This window comes from Sphaerodactylus townsendi, linkage group LG06, assembly GCF_021028975.2.
Source record: "Sphaerodactylus townsendi isolate TG3544 linkage group LG06, MPM_Stown_v2.3, whole genome shotgun sequence".
NCBI lineage: Eukaryota > Metazoa > Chordata > Lepidosauria > Squamata > Sphaerodactylidae > Sphaerodactylus > Sphaerodactylus townsendi.
In genome coordinates, this window is record NC_059430.1 from 116,676,131 (window position 1) to 116,701,985 (window position 25,855).

At 51.2% G+C, this 25,855-nt stretch overlaps 2 protein-coding genes across 3 annotated transcripts in view; both read left to right on the forward strand.

The window, feature by feature from the left end:
• Window positions 1-25,855, forward strand: part of LOC125435065 (membrane-spanning 4-domains subfamily A member 4A-like) — a 58,462-nt gene that overhangs the window by 21,242 nt on the left and 11,365 nt on the right. The gene's annotated exons all lie outside the window — the stretch shown is intronic.
• On the forward strand, window positions 2,133-18,973 carry LOC125435064 (membrane-spanning 4-domains subfamily A member 4A-like). The gene is made up of 7 exons (XM_048501076.1): window positions 2,133-2,344; window positions 4,552-4,728; window positions 7,424-7,549; window positions 9,777-9,833; window positions 15,595-15,765; window positions 16,290-16,409; window positions 17,961-18,973. Exons 2-7 carry the CDS (start codon window positions 4,594-4,596, stop codon window positions 18,045-18,047), a joined length of 696 nt encoding a protein of 231 aa, XP_048357033.1. The 5' UTR covers window positions 2,133-2,344; window positions 4,552-4,593; the 3' UTR covers window positions 18,048-18,973.

Below are 25,855 nucleotides of genomic sequence, written 5' to 3' on the forward strand. Positions count from 1 at the left end.
AGTGTCCCAAGAAGAGTGAGGAAAGCGACACAAATAAATCAGCTCCCACATGAATGCCCACACTGTCCAGCCCAGCCCTAGATTATCCGCCAGGCAGCTGATCTTGCCATCTAGGGTCAGCTCTGACCAACATCTGGCCCACTTTATGGTTTTGCCCCAGAGTCAGGATGAGTTCCACCGGGGCATCAAAGAAGACTTCTGTCCCTGCAGAAGGAAGATTTCGGTACAGCGGAGGAGGCAGTGTTAGGGTGTGGCCTAGGTCTACAACTCTAAATGGAGGTGGGAGAAGAGAGATTTTGGCTCAGCAATGCCGCATTTGCTTGACTGCAAAAAGTCCCGAGTTCTATCCCTGGTATCTGCAATTAAAGAATCTGGTATAGGCCTCCCTATCCTAGAGACCCTGTTGCTAACCTGGGTAGACAGGATGAATATCGCAATAATCTTAGGAGTGGAAGCCAGCATGGTCCAGTGGTTAACAGCAGGGGGGACTCAAATCTGGAAAATCAGGACTGATTCCCAGCTCCTCCCCATGATTGGCAGACTCTTATTAAGCGATCCTACATTCCTGCTGGGTGTCCTTGGGCCAGTCACAGTTCTCTCTGAACTCTCTCAGCCCCACCTACCCCCACAAGGTGTCTATTGTGGCGAGTAGAAGGGAAAGGGATTTGTAAGCTGCTTTGAGACTCATCTGTTGAGAAAAGTGGGGAATAAATCCAAACTATATCATTATGTACATTTTATACCATTTTATACTTTTTACCAATTGAAGAAGAAGAGGAGGAGGAGGAGGAGGAGGAGTTTGGATTTATATCCCCCCTTTCTCTCCTGTAGGCGACTCAAAGGGACTTACACTCTCCTTGTCCTTCCCCTCTCACAACAAACACCCTGTGGGGTGGGTGGGGCTGAGAGCTCCCAGAAGCTGTGACTAGCCCAAGGTCATCCAGCTGGCGTGTGTGAAGTGTACAGACTGGTGAATTCTCAGAAGCCTCCACAACTCAAAGCTGACAGAGCTGGGAATCAAGCCGGTTCCTCCAAGTCAAGAGTGCACCTGCTCTTAGCCACTCCTATTGTCTCCCTTTGCAAAAAAAGAAAGTGCAAATCTAGAGCCGGATTCCCGAATCCCTTCGTCCCCAGCCGGGACAGCCAAAGGCCAGTCTGGATCACTGGCGTAATGCCCATTGGGCAAGGTGGGCAGCTGCCCAGGGCATCACCTTGTGGGGGGGGGGGGCATCAAAATGCTGGGTTCGTTTTTGGGTATTTTAGTGGTTTTCCATTTTTGGCCTGCAGGGGGCGCAGTTTTTAGGCTAGCACCAAAATTTCAGCGTCCCATCGGAGCTGCCCTAATGATACCCCAAGTTTGGGGAGGTTTGGTTCGAGTGGTCAAAGTTATGGACTCCAAAGGGGTGCTATCCCATTGTTTCCAATGGGGAGCTAGCCAATAGAGATGGGGCTACAGTTTTGAGGGTCCACAACTTTGGCCCCTGTTCAAGCTGCACCAAGCCTGGGAGGTATCGTGGAGACCTGAACTGAAAGTTTGAGAACTGTGCCTTTCAGAAATGTGCCTTTACAACAAGCCCCATTGACAGCAATGCAGAAAACCCAATGCAGAACAAAAGTGCTTGGGCAAATTTCTGGGTGTTCCTGCAGGGGGGCGTACGGATGTATAGGCACCAATTTCAGAGTCATCTGGAGATGATGGCACCCCAAGTCTGTGGTGCCAGTTTGGTTCAGGGGCCAAAGTTATGGACCCTCAAAACTGTAGCCCCCATCTCCCTGTTAGCTCCCATTGGAAGCAATGGGGATGGGAGCACCCCCCCCCTTTGGGAGTCCATAACTTTGGACTCCTTAGACAAACCTCATGAAGCTTGGGGGGTAGCATAAGGACAGTCTCTTGATGATATGCTGAAAGTTTGGTGCTGATATGTCTAAAAATGCACCCCCTGAAGGCACCAATGTCCTGGTGCAAAAAAAAATTTGGTCGTGGTGGAGTGATTCGCCCATGGGGCATCCAACTCTCGGAGTTTTGCCAGGGCTGGTTGCCCAAGGCTGCCTCGTTACGCCCCTGGTCTGGATGCTTGCAACTAGATCCCACCCACATCCCCCTTGGGCTTCCCCGCCCTCCCTTGTTTGATAAAGCGCCTCCCCTTCTCCCTCCACCATTCGGAGGCGTCTGTCCTGGCGCAGGGTCCGCAGAGTGACTGACCCCGGGCAGGGAAGCCACGATCGCGGCGGGGAGGGAGGCCTGTGGCGCCCGGCCGAGGGTCGTTGCAGGGCAAAGCAGCCTGGCAGGAGCAGGAGTTGCGCCCCGGATTGGCTCGGGACCGGGTCCAAAGCCGCCCGCTGGAATTGAGTGGTCGGGGGGACGGGTGGAACCTCCACCGGCGCGAAGGCGTTCAAGCCCTGGGCTGATATTGCCCTGAATAAGAGCGCCAGGACAGCCTCCGGGATCGAGCGCCCTTCACATCGGGGTCACTGCGCCTTGGCTCAGAAAGGGTCCCAGATGCGGGTTGCAAAATCCCTGGACTGTTGAGGTCGGACCTTGAGGGGGGGGGGGCACAGACTTTGGAGGGAGGAGGGAGCTGGCAGGGATGCGAGTCAACAGAGTCCAGGCTCCCAAAACTGTCCTTCTCTCCAAGGGGAATCGATCTCTCTCCATAATCTTGAGATTAATTGGGATTCTGGGAGAAACCCATGCTGCCCCGGGAGGTTGGCAACCCGGAGAAAGCACAAGTGAAGGATCTGCCTGCAGGACACACAGGTGTTCTCTGCTGCACCTGCCCAATTTTTGCCTGCTGCTGAAAGCTGCTTTGTGCTCGGAGGCATTGGGATGGCACCACAAAGGACTAACTCTTCGAGGGAGCTGGTGCCATCTTGATGTCTCCAACAGCTCAAGTGCCAGCTGGGCCCTTCCTCAAGTGGGAGAAGACAACAAGATGGTCACAGACCACTTCCCCCTTATGCCCTTGGACCAACATTAGACCTGCAGCTGGCAGTTGTGGGTTTTCTGGGGCGGGTGGCCGTGGTCTGGTAGTTTTTGCTCCTCTCGCATCTACGGCTGGCCACTTCCAAGGCATGCCACGGTGAGGTCTGCTTCTCTCCCTGGCAATTTTTGACTCTGTATTCTTCAATAGGAGCTAAAGAGTGAGGCTTTCCGCCCTACTGTTTGTCCAGAGTGGTCCAGTTTCACTGACCAGCATGCAGCAGCTAGGGGTGGATGTAGCCAGTTGAGGCGAAAGAATTGGAATAAATGCACTCCTTAGAGGGCGATACAACCAGAAAAGGAAAAAGTGGGGAGACCCCTTAGAATCACACCAGATCTCCAAGCTACTGAGATCAGTTCCCCAGGGCAAAAGGGCTGCTCTGGAGGGGGGGACTCTATGGCCTTATGCTCCACTGAGGTCTCTCCCCTCCCCACACACCACTCCCTCCAGACTGTGCCCCCAATTATCCAGATATTTGCCAGTCTGGAGTTGGCAACTTTGCTTTATCTACCTTTCCAGTGCATCACTGTCAAAAGAAGGATTTGGCCTGTGGGACCACTTGGTCCGTGCACTGATTCACACAGGATACAAGAATGGGGCAGGATGTCTACTGCCGTGTATCAGCTCTTGGACTTCTGGTCTTACTTGCAATTAAAGCAGAAAAAAAGAATGTTTGTGTGTGCATGCACTTTAGGGATGGGATAAGAATTCCAAACTGAACGATACTGATCAGTGTTGAAGGTGCCATCAAGTGAAAGGTTCTCTGTATCATATTTGGTGGGCAAAATGATTTCGGTACAAGATATGTAAAGTCATGAGTGACACTGTCCCCAGTGAAGTGCAGTCTGATACAGATCCTATTCTGCACTCTGGAAGAACCACTGGCAAAGGAATGTGGTTCCATTCTGAGAAATTGGATCGTTGCAGATGACCACTTGTGCTGGAATTTGAGGTTTGATTGAGAAGGTGTTGGTTGACCATGGTTATGGACAAAATATTTGTCTGCAAGCTTTTATGACTGGGGGAGGGGGAGGATGGAACACACAGATTCTGTATGTACAAAGAGGGTCTTTGGTTATAAACTATTGAAATAAAGTCAAATTGGAGGAAGTCCCTAAGCTCACAGTTCTTAGCTCTAATTGTTTACTGACCGTTCATAATATATGGGAATAATGAAAATATTTAGAGTCATATGTCATTGAATTGACCAATTGAGTGGTTTTTTTTCGTTATAGGCTTGAGCCAGCCGTACAGATCTTCAGCTTGGCATCATACAGTGTACTTGTTGAGGATGCGTTGTTTGTTGTTTATGGATACTGGTCATTTGTCAGTCTTTGTTGCCATTTGTTGACTCTAAAAATAAACATAAAAGACAAAGGCAGGACCTTGCAGCAGCTTCCAGACTCCTTTCTAGCCTGCCTGATAGGCCAGTAGCCGAAGGTTACCCAGTACCTCTCCTAGAGCTGTGACCACAATACAAGAGGGGTCCCATTTCCCCCTTCTGAAATGGATCCTGCTTGAAAAGATCTGCTCTAATTTCTCTCCCCCCCTCTGTTTCTCCATCTCGTCAGCCTCTTCTGAAGCCAAGCATCTCTTCCAGATCGTAATTTGCATGGTATCCTCTTTGCTAGCCAATATGGACCTAAAGGACCCAGAGACTCTTGCATCCCTCTCAAACAGTATGATACGGTCTCCTGTGCCACTCCCAGTGAAGAAGTTGTATCAGGGTGAACCAATGGCCCTGGGGGTAAGTAAGGAGCATGTGGAAGCCCTAGCATGCCACAAGAGATGGCTGAAAGGTCCCCTTCCCGCTCCCTGGAAGAGTGCCTGTTATGTCTCTGTATGATTAAGGTATTACTTCTATCCAGTCAGTTGTACAGATTCCTCTTCATGAGCAAGGGGTTAACTTAATCACTGCTGATGGAGCCGCACAGCAGAATTACCTGCTGTCTCAGAAAGCTGCATGCTGCATTCCTGAGTGAGTCTCTGTTCTAGACTCTTATCTTTCACTCAGAACGACACCTGAAATGACACACACAAAAACACAAGCAGACACACAGAGGGGCAGGAAGTTGGTTTTTTAAAAAGAAGTTCAAAAGATCTGTTCAGGAACAAAACTTCAGTCTTAGCTCATAAACACTATGCCTCAAGTATGAAACGTTTTTGAAATATGTCGAAATAAAGACTGCCGGTCTAGTGGTTTTCTGACAATTAAGTTTAGACCTTTAGACTAGGAGACCCAGTGTCAAATTCCAATCTGCCTATTAAACTATTGGTTGACCTGGAGCCAGTCACTTTCTCTTAGTCTAATCTTTCTTGCAGGGCTGTTGTTAATGCTAAACGGGCAGGGATCATGCGCGGTTTTCTTGAGAAAAGGCTTGAATTAGAGGGTTTGGCTTGATGCAATCACGAATCTCTTACTGGCTGTGATTTTCTGAATTTCTTGCACAGGTGTCAAACACGCGGCCCTCCAGATGTTATGGACTACAGTTCCCACCATCCCCTGCCAGCATGATGCTGGCAGGGGATGGTGGAATCCCTTCTGGAAGTACAGTTATCAACTGGGACTTTCTGGACGAAATAGATTATTTTTAGTGTGACACACTAGTTGAGCTCCGTTTTTCCTTTGTTTTTGGCCGAAAATGCTTTCGATGGTGCCGATTGTGTTGGAGAAAGAGATCTTCTTCTTTCTCTTTTTGGCAAAAGTTCTTTAATCTCTTCTGGGAATGATGAATCAAAACAAACCAGACACGTCTTCTGGGATGAATAGAGGCAGCGAACCTTTGAATATAGGTACTGAGAGAGCTTCCAGGTCAGGCCTTGCCCACTAAGCCCTGTTTGCTGGGGTCTCCCAACTGGTTGGCCGCTATCCGAGATGTGATGCTTGCCTAGGTGGGCCACTGGTGTGATCCAGTAAGGCTCTTTTTCTGCTCTTATGGGATCTGGCCTCTCAGAAGACAAGACTAGACCAAGAACAATGCATGACTGGCCTGTGGGAATCTCATATGATGGACACAACAGGAAAAGAGCCACTTGGTATCTGCTATCTGGTACTCAAAGTTACTCGGTTTCAGTACATGGAGGTTCCGTTCTTAGTTAATATGGTGACATTTGACAAACATTTTCTCCCTCACCTATACATCAAGGATTAATCTGGATTCCATTTGGCAGTAGACAAACAGAATAGAATAGAATAGAATAGAATAGAATAGAATAGAATAGAATCTTTATTGGCCAAGTGTGATTGGACACACAAGGAATTTGTCTCCGGTGCATATGCTCTCAGTGTACATAAAAGAAAAATACATTTGTCAAGAATCATAAGGTACAGCACTTAATGATTGTCATATAGGTCTAGTAAGCAATCAGGAAACAATCAGTAGTAATGAAAACATAAAATAAAAAATCATAAAATAAAATAAAACAAAATGTAAAATAAAATGCCACCACAGGCTATACTCATACAATCATAAGAATTAAGGAGGAGATGGGTAATAGGAATGATGAAAAAGTAGTGCAGTAATTATATAATAATTATATAATAAATGGTTTAACATTATCAATTATTTGTTTTAACAGAGTGATGGCATTAGGAAAAAACTGTTCTTATGTCTAGTTGTCTTGGTGTGCAGTGCTCTGTAGCGACGTTTAGAGGGTAAGAGTTGAAACAGTTTATGTCCAGGATGCGAGGGGTCAGTAAATATTTTCACAGCCCTTTTTTTGACCCGTGCAGTATACAGGTCCTCAATGGAAGGCAGGTTAGCAGCAATTGTTTTTTCTGCAGTTCTGATTATTCTCTGAAGTCTGAAATATGGCCAGCATGAGATTAATATAAGATGTGATGGACAGAATTCACATTTATTTCCTTCCAATATTACCTTTACCAAGAGATGTAGAAGAAGAATGTATACCCCCCCTTCCCCTCCTGTAAGGCATCTCAAGGCAATTAACATTGCTTTTCCTTCTCCTCCCCATTGTGAGTTCGGTGGGGTTGAGAGAGTTCTCAGAGAAGTGTGACTAGCCCAACGTCACCAAGCTGGAATGTTGGAGTGGGGAAATAAATTTGGCAGACTCCTATCAGTTTCCCCACTCCTACATTATTGCAGGGCCATCATAGGCTACTTGCAGTTCTTTCAGAACTCTCTCAACCCCACCTACCTCACAGGGTGTCTGCTGTGGGGAAAAGAAGGGAACAGAGTTTGGGAGCCACTCCTTAAAAACTGAGAAAAGTGACATAAAAACACAAACTCTTTTTCTTCTTCTTCCAGTCTGTGTATTAGTGTTCAGCTCTGTCCTCACCTCACCTATGAGGGCACAGCATTCCTGTCCTCCACCATACATGGAAATGAGCACCATGTTAGAAAAAAAACAGCAGCCCTTGTCTTAATTAGGCTTTGGAAGACAAGATAATGCTAACAGGCCATTTCGCTCTGTCTCGGCAGATCACGCAGATCCTGATCGGCATCCTGGAAATATCTTTTGGGCTTGTGGTAGCCATAGCGGAAAGTCCTCCTGTATCCCATATCATTGAAGACCATTTTTTTACTCCATATTGGATGGGATTCCTGGTAATTATCCACTGACAGGTTTGGAAAAAGCAGTCATAATGGCTTTCATCCCACAAAGGACTGTGCTTCGGAGAGTCCAGATCCTAAGTTTAGCCACGAGGCTGCTTAAAGCTTAACGATGAATGTACAGCTGTAGTCGATCAGTTGCATTGATGAGATTTGACTGGGCATCGTAACGCATAGAAGAACTGGAAGCTTGCATTAAATGATAGGAAAGCTTAATTCCCTATAGAATGGGATTCTGGAGTGGGCAACAGTATTGGGTGGATTTTCTTTGCTTGCATGAAATCTGAGGATGCCCGTGCTCTACCCTTGGGAAGAGCCTTGAGCAAGGATAGAGCATTGATATTCTGAGATTTCATGGCTAACAGGACAGTCGTTTGAGTGTAATTCTTGTATCTGTCTGCCAGTTCATGGTGTCTGATCCCATCACCAAAGTCCCAAATTGGTTTGTTATCAGTGGCACCTTGGGGTCTTTCACAGATACCACAGAAAGGGATCCAGAAATGATCCTGGTTGTCCTTTGCAGAATTCCATTCTATAGGTAATTAAGCTTTCCTATCTTTTAATGCAAGCTTCTGGTTCCTGCATGCAGAGGCATATCAAGGCAAACTGGAGCCCAGGGACAAAACCTGTTTGGTGCACCCCCCCACCCCCACTCCCCGGTATGGGCAGCCACCCTCCCCCACCACAACCAAACAAAGATTTTTTGCACCAGCTCACAAAACACCTCCCACCCCCAGCAAAACATACATGTCTCTCTCCCCACCAACTCTCTTTCCTAATTTTGTCCTCACACTAAACCTATGAGTTAGGTTGTTAGCCTGAGAAACAGCTCCAAGCCAGTACAAGTGATTATTAAGCATGTAAATCTCTCACAAATCACCCCCAGCAAAACATTTACGAAACAAATGTCAGCATGATCTCTCACAAATCACCTCCACTGGAATCCACCCCCAAACAGCATCACTTTTAATGGTGTTTAAACTAGAGAGCCCAGATTCTCCTTTGAAATCCACATTAAAAGGAGAACCTGGGGTCCCCAGTTAAAACAACATTGAAAGTGATGCTGTTGTGGGGTGGATTCTCCCCCACCCTGAAACAGCAGCACTTTAAGTGTTTAATCTGTGGACCTCACATTCTTCCTTTAAGTCCATGCCGAAGGGTGTGGATTTAAAAGGAGAATCTGGGGAAATTTGGGGGGTGCCTGATGTCAGGGGTGCAATTGTGAAGTTGCAGTGCCAAAATTTCAGGGTATCATTATAAGACTCTCCTGATGATACCACCCAGGTTTGGTGAAGTTTGGTTCAGGGAGTCTAAAGTTATGGACCCTCAAATTTGTAGCCCACATCTCCTATTCGCTCCCATTAGAAATAATGGGGATGGGGAACCCCTTTTGGGAGTCCAGAACTTTGAACCTCCTGAACCAAACCTCACCTAACTTCGGTGGTATCATCAGGACGGTCTCCTGAAACATCCCTGAAATTTTGGTGCTGCTAGCCTAAACACTGTGCCCCCTGCTGGCCGAAAACTGAAATACACTAAAAAAATACAAAACACACACAAACGAACCTGACATTTTTGCGTCCTCCACTGGGGGGCACCCAGGGACATAGGGTACCCCATGTCCCCTAGGTAAATACGCCACTGACTGTATGCATGATGATGCCCAGTCAAATTTCGTCAATGCAACTGAGCGACTACAGCTGTATTTTTCTTTCTTCCATATTTCTTTCTTCCACAGTACATCATTTCTTGATCCCTTTCTGTGGCAGCTATTGGTAACTAACCAATTTAGGGCTTTGGTGATGGGATCAGACACCATGAACTGGCAGAGAGAAACAAGAATGTAATTATATGAGTATAATTAATAGAGGCATTGGAGTTGGGTGAATGTTTGTGACTCAAGAGGTAATCCCTTCTCAGAACCTATCCTCAAGGTAGGGCTTGCAGAAATGTGTGGTATCCTTTCATCTCACTTCATGATACCCACTGTGTTTCATAATTTCCATAACTTGCCGTTGTTTGATGAATCTTTGGAATTCAAGGGCAAGACATAGCTCAACTTTTGGATCCTGGGTCCCCTTGACACTTTTGGGGCTTCCAGAAGATGACCAAGTTATCTCCATTCCCTCGTCTTGTGGGTGGGAGGAATAGAGGCAGGGATACAAGGTGCTCAGATTCAGATCCTTCTGTTCCTTCTGACCTCCTTTTCTTTCTTCCACAGTACATCATTTCGGGATCTCTTTCTGTGGCAGCTGCCAAGGACCCCAAGGTGCCACTGGTAACTAACCAATTTAAGACTTTGGTGATGGGCTCAGACACCATGAACTGGCAGACAGATACAAGAAAACAATTCCGGGAGATTGTGTTTTAAGACACATTTCACTATTTTTGACCTGAGGCTCCCTCAAAGGCAGGATCTGAATGTGTTCAACCCAACAAAAGGAATACATCTAATTCATCTTAGTTTTCATGGGTTTCAGTGGGAAATACATTGGCAGTCGTAATGCCTTTGCTTTCCTTCAAGACAAAAATGTAAAGGACTGTAGCTTCCATCCAGTGGAGGTGGCAAGATTTTAGGCATAACTCTTCACAATATTACAGTGTTATAAAAAAAAAGGTTGTGAATTTTAAAAAAAATGTTGGATGCCATAGCATCTGGAGCACAGCTTTTCCAACTTACATTAACATGTTGTCATATCCCACGCTGAGACAATAAAACACTTGTAAGTTTCCATAGATTTTATTGAAGGCAGGAATCAGAAGAAGACAGTTCTGGTGAACTTGGCACCAAATAGTTGATAATATGACTTGCGCACCCACCCACCCCACCCCCATGGGAACAGAGGGAGTCAAAAGCGTCCAGCCTGGAGGCACTTCCCAGACGTGGAACTCCAAGGCCAGAGCTAGCAAAACAAGGAGATAGCGAAGCACCTGCAAAAGTGAAAGCACTCCCAGACATTTCCCCCTCCCAACACCAGCATCCTGACATTTCCGCCCCCTTAAGCCCCCTTCCCCGATTTGCTGGGACAGGCACTGCAACACTTTGATGAGCTGGGGAGCTCGGATGCAGTCTGCATCCACCCACTCATCCTGTCCAGGTGAAAATCCTTTCTTTTTTAAAAAAAATATTTTTAATTGATATTTTGGAATTATTACAGATTTATATTGTACATCTTATATTTCATCCTCCATATCCTTCCCCCCTTTTTTCTCCCCCCTTCTTTTCTTCTTTAGATGTGCAGCAGCAAGTCCATTCTTTTCAATCTTCCTGTCCATTTTTCTTCTGTAATTCCAATTTCATTTAACCAGTCTTTGAATTCCATCCAGATCCACTTCATATCTTTTTTGTTTTTCTTGCCGTATTTGGTTTCTTGACATTATGTCAAAAATTTTCTAATTGTATTTGCTCCCATATATATATTCCGACCGTTTCTGCTGGTGAAAATCCTTTCCATGAGACCAGATGTTGCAAGCGGTTGCGATAGATGCAATAGCCCAGCACTTTCTGGATTTCATTGTGTTTGGCACCATCAATCAGAACTGGAGGAGGATGAGATAGAGCAGGGTGCCAAATGTCCGGTGGAACAGCTTTCTAGAGGCCGCAAATCGAGCCCAAAGTACGCCCTCCGGGGGAGGGCGGTATATAAGTGGAATTATAAATAAAATAAATAAAAAATAAAATAAATAAATTGCTCCTGCACAATTCCAGTTTGGCTCTCAGATGAGAGGGAAGGTTCCCCCTCCTCCCAACACATGGCACACCCCATTTCAGTTCATAGGTGCAGGGCAGTGCCCGTCACCCCACCTGCTCCTGATTTTTAAGATGTCCCGTTTGGCCTTCTCCTCTAAAAAAGAGTTCTCAAAACGTCTGCATGGGGCCATCATGAATTGTGGGAGCGAGTGGAGTTCTGGGGCTTCTCTGTGAAATAATCCCACATACCAATCTGCTACAGATCCCTCCAGAAGAGCTCCTACGTTGTGAACCCCTTCAGTTTCACTGGCATACCCCCCCCCCCCCCCCGGCCACCAATGATTCTGAATGTAGGCATCTACTTGTACTAAAAAATAATACACGATACAGGTAAAACGATACAGGTCTATCAAAACTAGGACAAAGAGGCTTAGAGATAGCTTCTACTCTAGAGCTGTGGCTATGCTAAACTCCGCAGCTTCGTGTTGATGTGTTTGGGGCTGTGTAGGGATGGGTGGAGGAAGGGGAAAGTGAGGATGGGGTATGAGTCTGAAATTGTGTGCATCGAGGAATGCTGCTGTAAATTTCATTGTGCGTGCACAATGACAATAAATGCTTATGTTATAAGGCAGGCAATCAGGGGTGCCATCAAGTTGTACTTTTAATTGTCTGCAAGGCATTGGGGCGGCAGCTACTATCAGCTTTGTGGGAGCAGGTGGGGCACCAGGCATGGCTCCAGTGGTTCCTGGGAGCCCCGCTGAATCACACCAGTGGCCCACCTAGGCAAGGGTTCAGAACCTGAGTCCCAGTTGTAATCACAAGTTAACCGGACCGGTTTGGTAAGCTACGTCATGCTTTTCCAGCACTCAGAGTGTGCTTCATATAGGTCCCCGGGTCATGCTCCCCCAGGTGGAAAAATCCAATCTAGGGTGTTCCAGGGGTTCTCAATCTGGGTTGTATGAGTCTTCTGAATGCATGCCCAGATTGAGTCCAACGGATATGAGTCACCCCAGTCTTTCTCCTGACATCCCACAGTCATAGCTCAGTAGTGGCTGTTGAAACGACCTCAGATCTGCAGTTGTCCTTCATGCTAGATGGGATGGGGATCTCGCTTAATGCCAGTGGCCACCATTTCCACATCAGGTTCTTCCCGTACCAATTCCTCTATATACTCTACAAGTGAAGGGGTTGCCGCATCCTCAACTGAGGGAACCTTGGGGCCCCTCGATCTGTATCTGTATCCATCATCTCTGTGATAGTGTTCGCAACTTCAGCCGGTGATTGAAACATGAAGTTGGAAGCATGGACAATGCAGAACTGTCTTAATGTCACATCCCACCCTCAGACAATAAAACACTTGTAGGTTTCCATAGATTTTATTGAAGGCAGGCAGGAATCAGAAGAAGACAGTTTTGGCGAACTTGGCGCCGAACAGTTGATAATATGGCTAGAACACACATACACACCATGGGAACAGAGAGAGTCAAAAGCGTCTGACCTGGAGGCCCTTCCCAGCCATGGAACTCCAAGGCCAGAGCTAGCAGAACAAGGAGACAGTGAAGTACCTGAAAAAGTGAAAGGATTTCCCAGACATTTCCCCCCTCCCAACACACAGCATCCTGACACATTTATACACTCAGGTATTCTCAGATAATCAGTTGATAAAAGTAAACAGGAAGTATTCTATTCATAATTAAAAAATAAAACATTTTTTATTTCTAGGATGTGTAGAAAGGCATAAGTAAAAGGTGACAGGCATAGAATCAGAAGTCACTTAGCATGTTTCCAGTATGTTTTCTTTCACTATCATGTTTGTCCACATTCACGTCCCCCAAATGCTTCATAGCCATGATATGGGTGTGTGGATTGGGGGAAGCTTTTTTTGTTCATTTCTTGAAAAAATATTTTGTGGATTCATTGTTTTGATGCTCTGTAGACCCATTTAATCAATGCTTCGTTGACTCAACCAAAACAGCAAAACACACACAACACAAAATGTTCAAAATAAAGAGGAGAGGGAGGAAGAAGTGAGGTGAGGACACAAAACCAATGGCAGGCCAGGTCCTAAGGGGAAAGTTGGGTGATGGCACAGAGGCATGGAAAATGGCCAGGCATTTCAGTGGGAAAGAGAACGTTTCAATAGGACTACACTATGAGGGAACTCGGCTTGGAAATGTTTCAGCAAAAAGAAATATGGTAAAAGTGTTTTCAAAAACAACTGAGGAAACGAATGTTGGAAACATTTCCAAAAATGAAGAAAAAGGGGAACCAGTGCAAAACTCCATGAGGAAATGTTTTATTTCCAGGGTGAAAAAGTTGTAGCTGTCCTATGTGGAAAGGATCACTGTTAGGACAGACTATGAAGAAAAAGAATGGTTTCCAACTGACTGGGGCATCAGGCAAGGATGTATTTTATCTCCCTATCTGTTCAATCTATATGCAGATCATAAGGAAAGCTGGATAAGATTTAGATGAAGAGGATGTGAAAAGTGGCAGAAGGAACATTAACCAGCTGAGATATGCAGATGACACTACATTGTTGGCAGACAGTGACAAAGGGAAGGCCAACTGAGCCTGAGGCATGAGCTGACCATGCACCCTCTCCCACCCCCTCCCACCCTCGCTCCTCTCCACCCCCACCCTGCCCCAAAACGCCAATGCTACACCCTCACCATGTGATGGCAATGGTAGCGCCTGGGGCGAGCAGCCCTGGGTGTACCCATTGCCGCTACGCGTCTGCTGGCAGAATATAGCGAAGACTTGAAACGACTGCTGAAAGTTAATGCAGAAAGTGCCAAAGCAGGGATACAGCAGAAAATCAAGTACTGACTACTGGGAAATTCTGCAGCTTTAAGCAGTGATGGGATTCAAATAATTTAACAACCGATTCTGGTGGTGGGGTTCAAATAAGTTAACAACTAGTTGTTTACAAGCACCATTTTAACAACTGGTTTTGCCGAAGTGGTGCAAACTTGCTGAGTCCCACCACTGGTTTTAAGGTTGACTGTGAGGAAATTGAAATTGCTCATGGTCGACTCCACCATCAACCACAAAAGAGAGAACAATCAAGAAATCAGAAGGAGATTGAGACTGCGAAGGGCAGTCCTGAAGGAGCTACCAAAAGGATTCTGAAGTGTAAAGCTGTGTCGCTGGTGACCAAGATCGAGTTAATTCATGCCATTAATATTTATGGGGATGAAAACAATGAAATAAATGTATGGGGATGAAATAAGGGAGGAAGCTGATTGGAAGAAAGTTGATTCCTTGAAATGTGATATTGGAGGAGAGTTTTGTAGATACCACGGACTGCCAAAAAGACAAAGACGTAAGTTTTAGATCAAATCAAGTATCAACAAGCTAAAATTAAAATGAGGCTATGATACTTTGGTCCAATGGTGGGATTCAGCAGGTTCGCACCACTTCGGCAGAACCAGTTGTTAAAATGGTGCTTGTAAACAACCAGTTGTTAAATTATTTGCATCCCACCACATTGGTCACATTATGAGAAGACAGGACTCACTGGAAAAGACAATAACGGCAGGAAATGTTGAAGGCAGCAGGAAGAGAGGAAGATCCAGGCTGAGATGGACATTGGACACAGCAAAACTTGTATCTTACATAGCAAAATCGAATCACTACAGAAAAGTAAACCTTATCTATATTATTGATGGACCACTCAATAATTCACCAAATGAGAACCAATCAGACAGCAACATCCACTTCCTCTTTCAGGACCCTGTGGACACACCTCAAAAGTTTTTGAGAATTCTAGGAACAGGTTTTTTGTGTGTAGATATTTGCCAGCAAAGCATAAATACTGGGGATGAGATTATTTTACCTTGTTAGCTAAGTTGGGCATGAGTCAAGAAACATGCATTCCCTAACACAGCAAGGAAAGGCATAGTGTGTATAGATACTAAAGTGCATGGCTAGCATATTGAAATTCTGCTTGCTTCAACTGGCTTCAAACCTTTACATTTTCTCCATCCAAATCTCTGATTTATGGAACACAGAAATTAAAAACAAACCCACCATGTTGTTATAAGCTGAGAGATGTCTTAGATGTCTGAAGCTCCTGAATTCATAGGGATCTTCTTGCTTTGATCCTGTTCCCTTTTGATTCAGAATTTGGAATTTCCTCCACCCTCTATCTTTCAAATATTTCCCTTTTTGCAGTTCCCGGGTCTTCCTTGTGCTTCTTCATATCAGGAGGTTGTCATAAAGGGCAGGGACCCTCAAGCAAAGAGAAGATGAAGTTTGTCTGCAATCTGCGGAGGCTGAAAATAATCAGAGATTTCATAGAAGTAGGTGAGACCTTCTTGAATTCATGGTTGGTTTCTTCCCATAGGTGAAAGGAATGCTGGCAATGAATGTTGTGAGTTCCGTGGCAGCAGGCATTGCGATTCTGATATTCTCCATTTCAATAGCTCATGGACTAAACCACCTATGTCAGTACGAAATAGAATATTACAACACCACATCAACTGACATTTGCCAGGAACATGTCATTATATCTTATGTGAGTATGCCTTGTAATAAAACAAGACTGTGGCCAACTTACCCACTCTGAATAAAGGTGCAGGAATGAAAGCCCTTCTTGCTTAATGTTGCCTCTGAAGGAAGAAAGCTATTCATAATCTTGTCATTCCCACCATGAGTTACAGAAACACAGCTCAGTAGTAGTGCATCTACTTAGCATGCAAAAGGTCCCAGGTTTAATCCTCAGGCTCTCCAGTTACAAATGAACAGTATGTAGGTGATGTAAAAGACTTCCACCTGAGACCCTGGAGAGCCACTGCCAGTCTGTGCAGACAGTATTGATCATGATGGGTTGATTCAGTGTCTTATAGAGCTTTGGGATGTTTGTGTGGAGCAAGAGTAATTAAAGTGGGCTAGGGGACAAGTGACTAAGGCTTTCTGTTTGAGTACGGTTCTTTAAGAATGGAGCTCCTCCCAACTGGGACTGGATGGGGTCTCCTTTTCATGCCCCTACCACCTATTGCGAAAGCATTCGTAATCATAGCTATTGTGTTTCTCTGGCAGAATCTCACGTCTGCAATATCTGCTATCCTGCTGGCAGTCACTGTCCTGGAGTTCCTCATCACCATCACCACTGCTTGTTTTGGATGTGCCAGTTTGTGCAGGAATGACTACAGTGAAATGGTAATGGGATGGTGGAGGCCGTGGTGAAATTTACCTCATGGGATGGTGGCCTAGATGGGATGGTGGAGGTGGTGGTGAAATGTACCACATGAAAGCATGAAATTTACCTCATGGGATGGTGGCCTAGATGGGATGGTGGAGGCGGTGGTGAAATTTACTTCATGACAGCATGAAATTTACCTCATGGGATGGTGGCCTAGATGGGATGGTGGAGGTGGTGGTGAAATTTACCTCAAGAAAGCAGGCGTAGGAATTTGGCGTGTGGTCGTTCTGTCATCCCTTGAAGGATTCATAGTGATAAAGCTGATGTTCCTCTCAGAGGTGCTGTCTGATCCAGGATGTCTTCAGTATTCATTGTTGCCTTCCCACCTCCAATGGCTCAGGGGGGAGCCCCACAGTCAGAGACTGTGATCTCGGCTGTCCCAGCTCACACTCCTGGGACAAATCCCATTAGTTTTCTCTCTTCATGTCAGACCTATGAATCCACTCAATAACCAGCCCTGGATTCCTTGAATCAGAAGCCTTTATTGAATTGGATGACAGGTGCCTGCCTTTGGGAAAGCCAGTTCTGATCTATCATTCAAAACCCTCACAGTATAACGCCTCAGAATCCAACCCCCAACCTGCCCGTTCCCATGTAATGCAAAAGCGGGAAAAGTGTGCAAAAGTGAAAGTAATCCCCAGGGCCGGATGGATAATAGCAAGCTATCTGGCCGAGACCAGAGATGCCTCTCTTATCTAAGTACCAAGCAGACAGGAGGGGAAGGAAAATAGCAGAGAGCACTGAGGCCCCTTACAGGTAATCAGACCCCAGCATTGAACACCATAAATCAACTGAACACTACATCAGCACAGTGGTGGGATTCAGCAGGTTCACACCACTTTGGCAGAACCGGTTGTTAAAATGGTGCTTGTAAACAACCAGTGGTTAAATTATTTGAATCCCATCACTGCATCAACAGTCCAACCTGTGATTGAACCTGCACAGCTTAGAGCCAATCAGGCTGTGTATCTGCATCATGAATAGAGCAATACCTGTTAGATGCTAGTCCAGTAGACCTTAATGGACCAACAAGAGCCACAGGGGATTCTGGAGCAATTCCCAGGAAGTGCTGAAGAGCATTTCCTAAAAGATGCTTTTGAGAGGGGCCGGCTGGGAAGTCCTTGGGATTTCTCCACAGGCCTGCAATTAGGAACAATCACTGATGTTAAAGATAAAAGACACATGCAGACTCGTGGTTTTGTTTCTGCTCATGGACAAGAGTGAGGAAACATGCAACAGGCTGTCAGGGACTATATGACATGCCCGCAACACCTGGATCGAGTCTACAGGCTGCCTTTCCTGACCAAAGTCATCCAAGCAGATCATGGCTATGCCCTGGACACCAACACCCACTCTTATTGGGATCATGACGTTCCCTGGCCTGAACAGGAGGTAGAATTTTTGCACAATGTGACTCCTTGAGCCTCTGAAGGAATCAAGCCACTCCTGGTATCAGAATACCATCCTCTGAGGACTTGACCCTGTCTCTTGTCTCTTCCTTCTTTCAGACTGTAGTGGTTTTTCAGAAGACAGAGGAAGGGATCACTCCTGCTTCAGCTCTCCCGAGGCATATGAATGAGGATGTGGAGGCATGAGGGTATTTCTGTTCTCTATCATTTCCCCAGCGAAATCTTCCATAAGCACCTGAACTTTGTTGGGTTTTTTCATTTGCAAAATATTTTTCATAAACCATCACATGGGCTGTTTTTGTTGAATACAAAACACATTTTCTTCGTTGACGTCATTTGTGATTTTCATTCCCACTTTTTAGCATTTATGTTTTGCCAGTATATCACATCAAGCTGGCCTTCTGAAAATGGAGGTATGTTCCTGGCTGCAGGAACCCTTACAGAAAGGATGCAATAACCTCGATTACACAACATGATTAAAAAGGAATGAGGCACTGATGAAGGACAACGAAAAGCCAAAATAACGCGAGCTGCTTTTGCTACTATCATTCCTATGGAGATATGAAGTTTCCTTGGATGTATCAGTATTGCAAGATATCTTTTCTATGGTAACATTACGTTCATTGAAGAAAAAGGCGATACCTCTTTAAGGCAGACAGGAACGGACATATAAGCAACAAACCTAAGTATATATTTGGCAGTCATATTGCATACAGAAGAATTACAACAAATAGACAACAACGATTTGAAAGTTCATTGACTGTGTTGCAAGAGGAAAATGTGTCATCAAGTTGAATTGTTATAAACAAATGTATGGTCTGTAACTGACAACAGGTGATGTTTGAGCTTTGAGAAGTGATCTGGGGTAACGCTGCGATATCTGCAAATGTAAAATGAGAGGTTGATACATGTTCAGCAATTGCTTTTTAATGTGTTATGTATATTACACTAAGGGGGTGTTTAGCAATAAGGCAAACATAAGTTGCGTTTTCATTCGGTCCATAGCTATACTGGTCTAGTTTCGTGCGCACTGACACAGTTACTAGCCCAAGGTCCCCCAGCAGGAATGTAGGAGTGGGGAAAGAAATCTAGTCCCCCAGATAACAGTCTGCCACTCTTGTGGAGGAGTGGGGTATCAAACCTGGTCAGTGGTGTACTGCTAATGGGGACATGGGGTAACCTACGTCCCCGGATGCACTCTGTTTGGTCATGTGGGGGGTGCTCGGGGATATGGGTTACCCCATGTCCCCATTAGCAGTACGCCACTGTTAATGTGTAGGTGACCAAACTTCGGGCACCCCAGGCTGCACGCCACACAGCACTGCCCCTTGTCTGCGGAGCTGGCCTGCAGGGAGGTGGGGGGTGGAGCTCAGTCGCAGGCAGCCTCAGTGCCTGTCTGGGCTGCCCACCATCAAGCCCCGCCCCCGCCTCCTTGCAGGTTGCCATTTATTGTTTCTTCAGCACTGCCGTTAAATCAGTAAGGATCCTGATGCACCTTGATGATACTGCTCTGGTGTCTGCAGAGGGGCCAGAGAGGGGCCCACACAACAAGGCCAGCAAGGCACAGCAGGGCCGGAGAAAGAACAGCCACCGAGGCGGCAGCTGCAGCGGCAGCAGTTTCCCCTTTCCCCAGCCCTGCCTCTACAGGAGCATGCTCACTTGTGGCCGCAGCCCTGGACCATGTTTATAAGGACTCCTGGAGTGATGGAGAAAATAATAAATAAATAGAGAATTTGTGGGGGCAAGGAAGCAGCTGGTTCCGATCTGTTAACCCATTAGGAGAACCACAGTGCCAAATCTCACAATACTAGAACCAGGGAGCATTCATTGAAAATGCTGGGGGGAAGAATTAGGACTAATAAAAGGAAACACTTCTTCACTCAACGTGTGATTGGTGTTTGGAATATGCTGCCACAGGAGGTGGTGATGGCCACTAATCTGGATAACTTTAAAAGGGGCTTGGACAGATTTATGGAGGAGAAGTTGATCTATGGCTACCAATCTTGATCCTCTTTGATCTCAGATTGCAAATGCCTTAACAGACCAGGTGCTCAGGAGCAACAGCCGCAGAAGGCCCTTGCTTTCACATCGTGCACGTGAGCTCCCAAAGGGATCTGGTGGGCCACTGCGAGTAGCAGAGAGCTGGACTAGATGGACTCTGGTCTGATCCAGCTGGCTTGTTCTTATGTTCTTAAATGCGGGGAAGGGGGAGGCTTGGGTTTCTTCTCATAGCTGAGGATGAAAGAGAGATGGATAAAGGGAAGCAAGCGCGCCTGCTCCTCACCCTCCCTTATGAAAAGGAGGGGGTGTAAAGAAAAAAAAGACCAGCTGGGGGGAGAATAGGGGAAATAGTGGGAGCAGATCCATCCTGACCACCAGCCCAGGGGGATTCAGCAGGTTCGCACCACTTCGGCAGAACCGGTTGTTAAATTGGTGCTTGTATACAACCAATTGTTAAACTATTTGAATTCCACTGCTGGGTGGAAGTTAATCTGAAGTTGCCCGCAGGTGGGTGGGTCACCAGGGAGCTTTCCTAAATCATAAGTGAGTGCGAGTACAAGAAGAACAAAAGAGAGAGAGGTGCCGTTGCATCCCTTTTCCTTCAGGAGAGCAGCAGTGGAGGGGGGGTGGTGGAAGGGAAATGTGGGTAACTGGTTGTGGTGGGTTTTCCAGGCTGTGAACCAATCAGTAAGTGTTTGGGTGGAACTTGTTGTGCAAAGATGTGGTTGATAGTATTGCATTGTTTATCAGTCCAGGGAGTGACTCACATGTGGGTAACATTTCACAGTCACTCTCCTGGGGAGCGGGTGTATTTTTGCAGCCACCCGAGGAGCTGACAAGAGAATTACTGACTCTTCTAACTGATTGTTGAGGGTGTGTGTGTCCAATTTGGGCAGGAGCCACAGCAAGGATTTGGGGCAGTGGGAAAAGATGGGGTAGGGACCCCCCTCTCCCCGCCTCCCAGGTGGATTTTGGTGTGTGTGCTTACAGGCTATAGTTGGAAGAGCGCAGGGAGGGCAGGGAGAAAGGACTTTTCCCACCCAGATTGGTTTGCAGCGGGATGTACTGATTGAATGTGCAGCTTGTATTCTGTGCCTCCCCGCCTGCAAAAGGCCTATTCCACTCCGTGCGCAGCCGCCACCGCGAGCCCTACAGGGTTTTGTTTGATTGTTTTCCCTCCCTGCCTCCTGTTGGCAACTCTTGGACTTTGTGTCATGAGTGCGGGCTGGGCGGCGTGCATGTCTATGTCGGTATAGAGCAATCAAATACTGAGCATCCCCAGGAAGAGAAGAGAGAAATTGGCGCCGCAGCAGCTGGGCTGGGAAGAGGGGCAGTGAGTAAGCCATGCTCCGGAATTCCTGGAATTCACAAAAAGTTTGAAGAAATGTCCTCTCTCAGGGTCCTGAAAGAGGAAGTAGATGGGGCTTTCTGATTCGTTCTCATTTGGTGCAGTATTGAGTTGTTACTCAATAATATGGGTAAAGTTTACTTTTCACTTTGTCACTTGCTGATTCACTGACTGTTGAAGCTGGATGCTGTTTTACTTAACCAAACATACAAGAATAGAATTCAATCTCTATTATTACTACATTTACCTGAACGCACTGAAGACGTTCTGCAAATGTGACTGCTGTCGTCGTGGTGTCTTCGTCCACTTGCTGGTGATACTGACTCTTTCAATTTATTGGAACACAATATGAATGTTATAGGTTTCTTGCCTTATGTACAATGTTTATGAGATCTTATACAATGTTTATGAGAATCAGTTACTAAGTACTGTCCCATTAGGCTTCTTAGGTTGCCTAAGTGCCCTCATTGTATGTTTTGTTATTACATTTATATCCAGTTGCAAATTACTTATAATATAATCACAATATATCTTTATGAATGGTGCATGACTTATCTACTGACTTTATACCCGAAGTAACTGCACATACCAATTAGTTCATCGCCTTGTGTCTCTATATATACAGTCCATGCTTCTTAGGCTTGGCTGGCCTCAGATTTCCTAGTATTGGTTTGACTGTATATATTTGCTGATTTGTTTAAAATTTACTTTTCTCCAGTGATCTGATTTTGTCTGTATAAGATGTACGCTTTGCTTTGTTTAGGGTCCGCATCTCGAACTCATGGAGGGATAGATGTTTTCCTTGATCACGACCCATCACTAAAGAACTGAGTTTCTACTCCATTGTTAGTAGTGATTTGGATCCTTTTCTGAATCCAGCCGAAATCTGTAATTTCCCTGTCAGTTCCTGTAGGGAGAGTACTGCTGAGTCACAACCAACTCACGACAATCCCAAAAAGTTCCCTCAAGGCAAAAGATGGGCAGAGATGTTTGACCGTTCCCGTCCTCTGCAGAGTCTTCCTTGGTGGTCCCCTGTCCAGGTCCCGGCCTTGCTCAGCTTCCAAGGTCTGGTGAAATTGGACTAGTCTGGAGTATTAGGGCCGCCGCTGCCATTCCTATACTGGTGCATACATTTCCAAAAGAACTTCGATCATGTTTGTTATTTCACCTATAATTTGTTTGATTATCCATTGGTTCTGATGAAATGCATCTTTTAAGGAGTGATTTCTTTCCTACCTGTCTTTTTCCAGTTCGGATGAGATTTTCCATCAATGTATCTCTTGTCTTGAGGATCATCCATATGAAATTTTCAGGCAGATAATAGAAAGGGTTCCAATATAAAGACAGTAAAATACAAAATCACATACTTCTCCTTTCCTGCTTAACTTGCATTGCACCAGACAGAGCTGTGGAATGGACAGGTGATATTTATTAGGCAGGGCTTCCTATATTTTCTGGATCCCCAGGCCAACATGAAAGCATAAAGGAAAGAACAAAAGGCAACTCTTAAAGATTGGCAGGCTGTTCCTGGGTGAAGTTGGTTGGTCAGTCACTTGGAAAGGCAATGACGTGATATCCTTCGATGGACGTTGTCCTTGGCTGGCAATTGCTGGCAATTTCATGGAAGTCAATTTTGGCAAGGGCAGGTGTGGCAGGAAACCGCCTCCAGGTGAACGGCAGGAAGTTCCTTCTCCATCCATAGGAAATGGCGCCCAGGGCAAGCATTGAAATTGCGCCCCCTTGGGGGGGGGGGGTCGGGGGGGGGGGGGGGGGGGGGGGGGGTTTTTGGGGGGGGGGGGGGGGGGGGGGGGAAAGGGGGTTTTTGGGGGGGGGGGGGGGGGGGGGGAAGGGGGTGTTTGGGGGGGGGGGGGTGGGGGGGGAAGGGGGGTGGGGGTGGGGGGAGGGAGAGGGGGGGGGGGCGGGGGGGGTGGGGGGGGGGGGGGGTGGGGGGGGGGGGGGGTGGGGGGGGGGGGGGGTGGGGGGGGGGGGGGGTGGGGGGGGGGGGGGGTGGGGGGGGGGGGGGGTGGGGGGGGGGGGGGGTGGGGGGGGGGGGGGGTGGGGGGGGGGGGGGGTGGGGGGGGGGGGGGGTGGGGGGGGGGGGGGGTGGGGGGGGGGGGGGGTGGGGGGGGGGGGGGGTGGGGGGGGGGGGGGGTGGGGGGGGGGGGGGGTGGGGGGGGGGGGGGGTGGGGGGGGGGGGGGGTGGGGGGGGGGGGGGGTGGGGGGGGGGGGGGGTGGGGGGGGGGGGGGGTGGGGGGGGGGGGGGGTGGGGGGGGGGGGGGGTGGGGGGGGGGGGGGGTGGGGGGGGGGGGGGGTGGGGGGGGGGGGGGGTGGGGGGGGGGGGGGGTGGGGGGGGGGGGGGGTGGGGGGGGGGGGGGGTGGGGGGGGGGGGGGGTGGGGGGGGGGGGGGGTGGGGGGGGGGGGGGGTGGGGGGGGGGGGGGGTGGGGGGGGGGGGGGGTGGGGGGGGGGGGGGGTGGGGGGGGGGGGGGGTGGGGGGGGGGGGGGGTGGGGGGGGGGGGGGGTGGGGGGGGGGGGGGGTGGGGGGGGGGGGGGGTGGGGGGGGGGGGGGGTGGGGGGGGGGGGGGGTGGGGGGGGGGGGGGGTGGGGGGGGGGGGGGGTGGGGGGGGGGGGGGGTGGGGGGGGGGGGGGGTGGGGGGGGGGGGGGGTGGGGGGGGGGGGGGGTGGGGGGGGGGGGGGGTGGGGGGGGGGGGGGGTGGGGGGGGGGGGGGGTGGGGGGGGGGGGGGGTGGGGGGGGGGGGGGGTGGGGGGGGGGGGGGGTGGGGGGGGGGGGGGGTGGGGGGGGGGGGGGGTGGGGGGGGGGGGGGGTGGGGGGGGGGGGGGGTGGGGGGGGGGGGGGGTGGGGGGGGGGGGGGGTGGGGGGGGGGGGGGGTGGGGGGGGGGGGGGGTGGGGGGGGGGGGGGGTGGGGGGGGGGGGGGGTGGGGGGGGGGGGGGGTGGGGGGGGGGGGGGGTGGGGGGGGGGGGGGGTGGGGGGGGGGGGGGGTGGGGGGGGGGGGGGGTGGGGGGGGGGGGGGGTGGGGGGGGGGGGGGGTGGGGGGGGGGGGGGGTGGGGGGGGGGGGGGGTGGGGGGGGGGGGGGGTGGGGGGGGGGGGGGGTGGGGGGGGGGGGGGGTGGGGGGGGGGGGGGGTGGGGGGGGGGGGGGGTGGGGGGGGGGGGGGGTGGGGGGGGGGGGGGGTGGGGGGGGGGGGGGGTGGGGGGGGGGGGGGGTGGGGGGGGGGGGGGGTGGGGGGGGGGGGGGGTGGGGGGGGGGGGGGGTGGGGGGGGGGGGGGGTGGGGGGGGGGGGGGGTGGGGGGGGGGGGGGGTGGGGGGGGGGGGGGGTGGGGGGGGGGGGGGGTGGGGGGGGGGGGGGGTGGGGGGGGGGGGGGGTGGGGGGGGGGGGGGGTGGGGGGGGGGGGGGGTGGGGGGGGGGGGGGGTGGGGGGGGGGGGGGGTGGGGGGGGGGGGGGGTGGGGGGGGGGGGGGGTGGGGGGGGGGGGGGGTGGGGGGGGGGGGGGGTGGGGGGGGGGGGGGGTGGGGGGGGGGGGGGGTGGGGGGGGGGGGGGGTGGGGGGGGGGGGGGGTGGGGGGGGGGGGGGGTGGGGGGGGGGGGGGGTGGGGGGGGGGGGGGGTGGGGGGGGGGGGGGGTGGGGGGGGGGGGGGGTGGGGGGGGGGGGGGGTGGGGGGGGGGGGGGGTGGGGGGGGGGGGGGGTGGGGGGGGGGGGGGGTGGGGGGGGGGGGGGGTGGGGGGGGGGGGGGGTGGGGGGGGGGGGGGGTGGGGGGGGGGGGGGGTGGGGGGGGGGGGGGGTGGGGGGGGGGGGGGGTGGGGGGGGGGGGGGGTGGGGGGGGGGGGGGGTGGGGGGGGGGGGGGGTGGGGGGGGGGGGGGGTGGGGGGGGGGGGGGGTGGGGGGGGGGGGGGGTGGGGGGGGGGGGGGGTGGGGGGGGGGGGGGGTGGGGGGGGGGGGGGGTGGGGGGGGGGGGGGGTGGGGGGGGGGGGGGGTGGGGGGGGGGGGGGGTGGGGGGGGGGGGGGGTGGGGGGGGGGGGGGGTGGGGGGGGGGGGGGGTGGGGGGGGGGGGGGGTGGGGGGGGGGGGGGGTGGGGGGGGGGGGGGGTGGGGGGGGGGGGGGGTGGGGGGGGGGGGGGGTGGGGGGGGGGGGGGGTGGGGGGGGGGGGGGGTGGGGGGGGGGGGGGGTGGGGGGGGGGGGGGGTGGGGGGGGGGGGGGGTGGGGGGGGGGGGGGGTGGGGGGGGGGGGGGGTGGGGGGGGGGGGGGGTGGGGGGGGGGGGGGGTGGGGGGGGGGGGGGGTGGGGGGGGGGGGGGGTGGGGGGGGGGGGGGGTGGGGGGGGGGGGGGGTGGGGGGGGGGGGGGGTGGGGGGGGGGGGGGGTGGGGGGGGGGGGGGGTGGGGGGGGGGGGGGGTGGGGGGGGGGGGGGGTGGGGGGGGGGGGGGGTGGGGGGGGGGGGGGGTGGGGGGGGGGGGGGGTGGGGGGGGGGGGGGGTGGGGGGGGGGGGGGGTGGGGGGGGGGGGGGGTGGGGGGGGGGGGGGGTGGGGGGGGGGGGGGGTGGGGGGGGGGGGGGGTGGGGGGGGGGGGGGGTGGGGGGGGGGGGGGGTGGGGGGGGGGGGGGGTGGGGGGGGGGGGGGGTGGGGGGGGGGGG

What these genes read in the sequence shown, in the direction of transcription:
- LOC125435064 (XM_048501076.1), top strand. Translation starts at nt 4,594, where the DNA reads ATGGTATCCTCTTTGCTAGCCAATATGGACCTAAAGGACCCAGAGACT. An exon ending in AACATGTCATTATATCTTAT is followed by an intron (nt 15,766 to 16,289) that starts GTGAGTATGCCT and finishes TTTCTCTGGCAG; the next exon opens with AATCTCACGTCTGCAATATC. An exon ending in GGAATGACTACAGTGAAATG is followed by an intron (nt 16,410 to 17,960) that starts GTAATGGGATGG and finishes TCCTTCTTTCAG; the next exon opens with ACTGTAGTGGTTTTTCAGAA.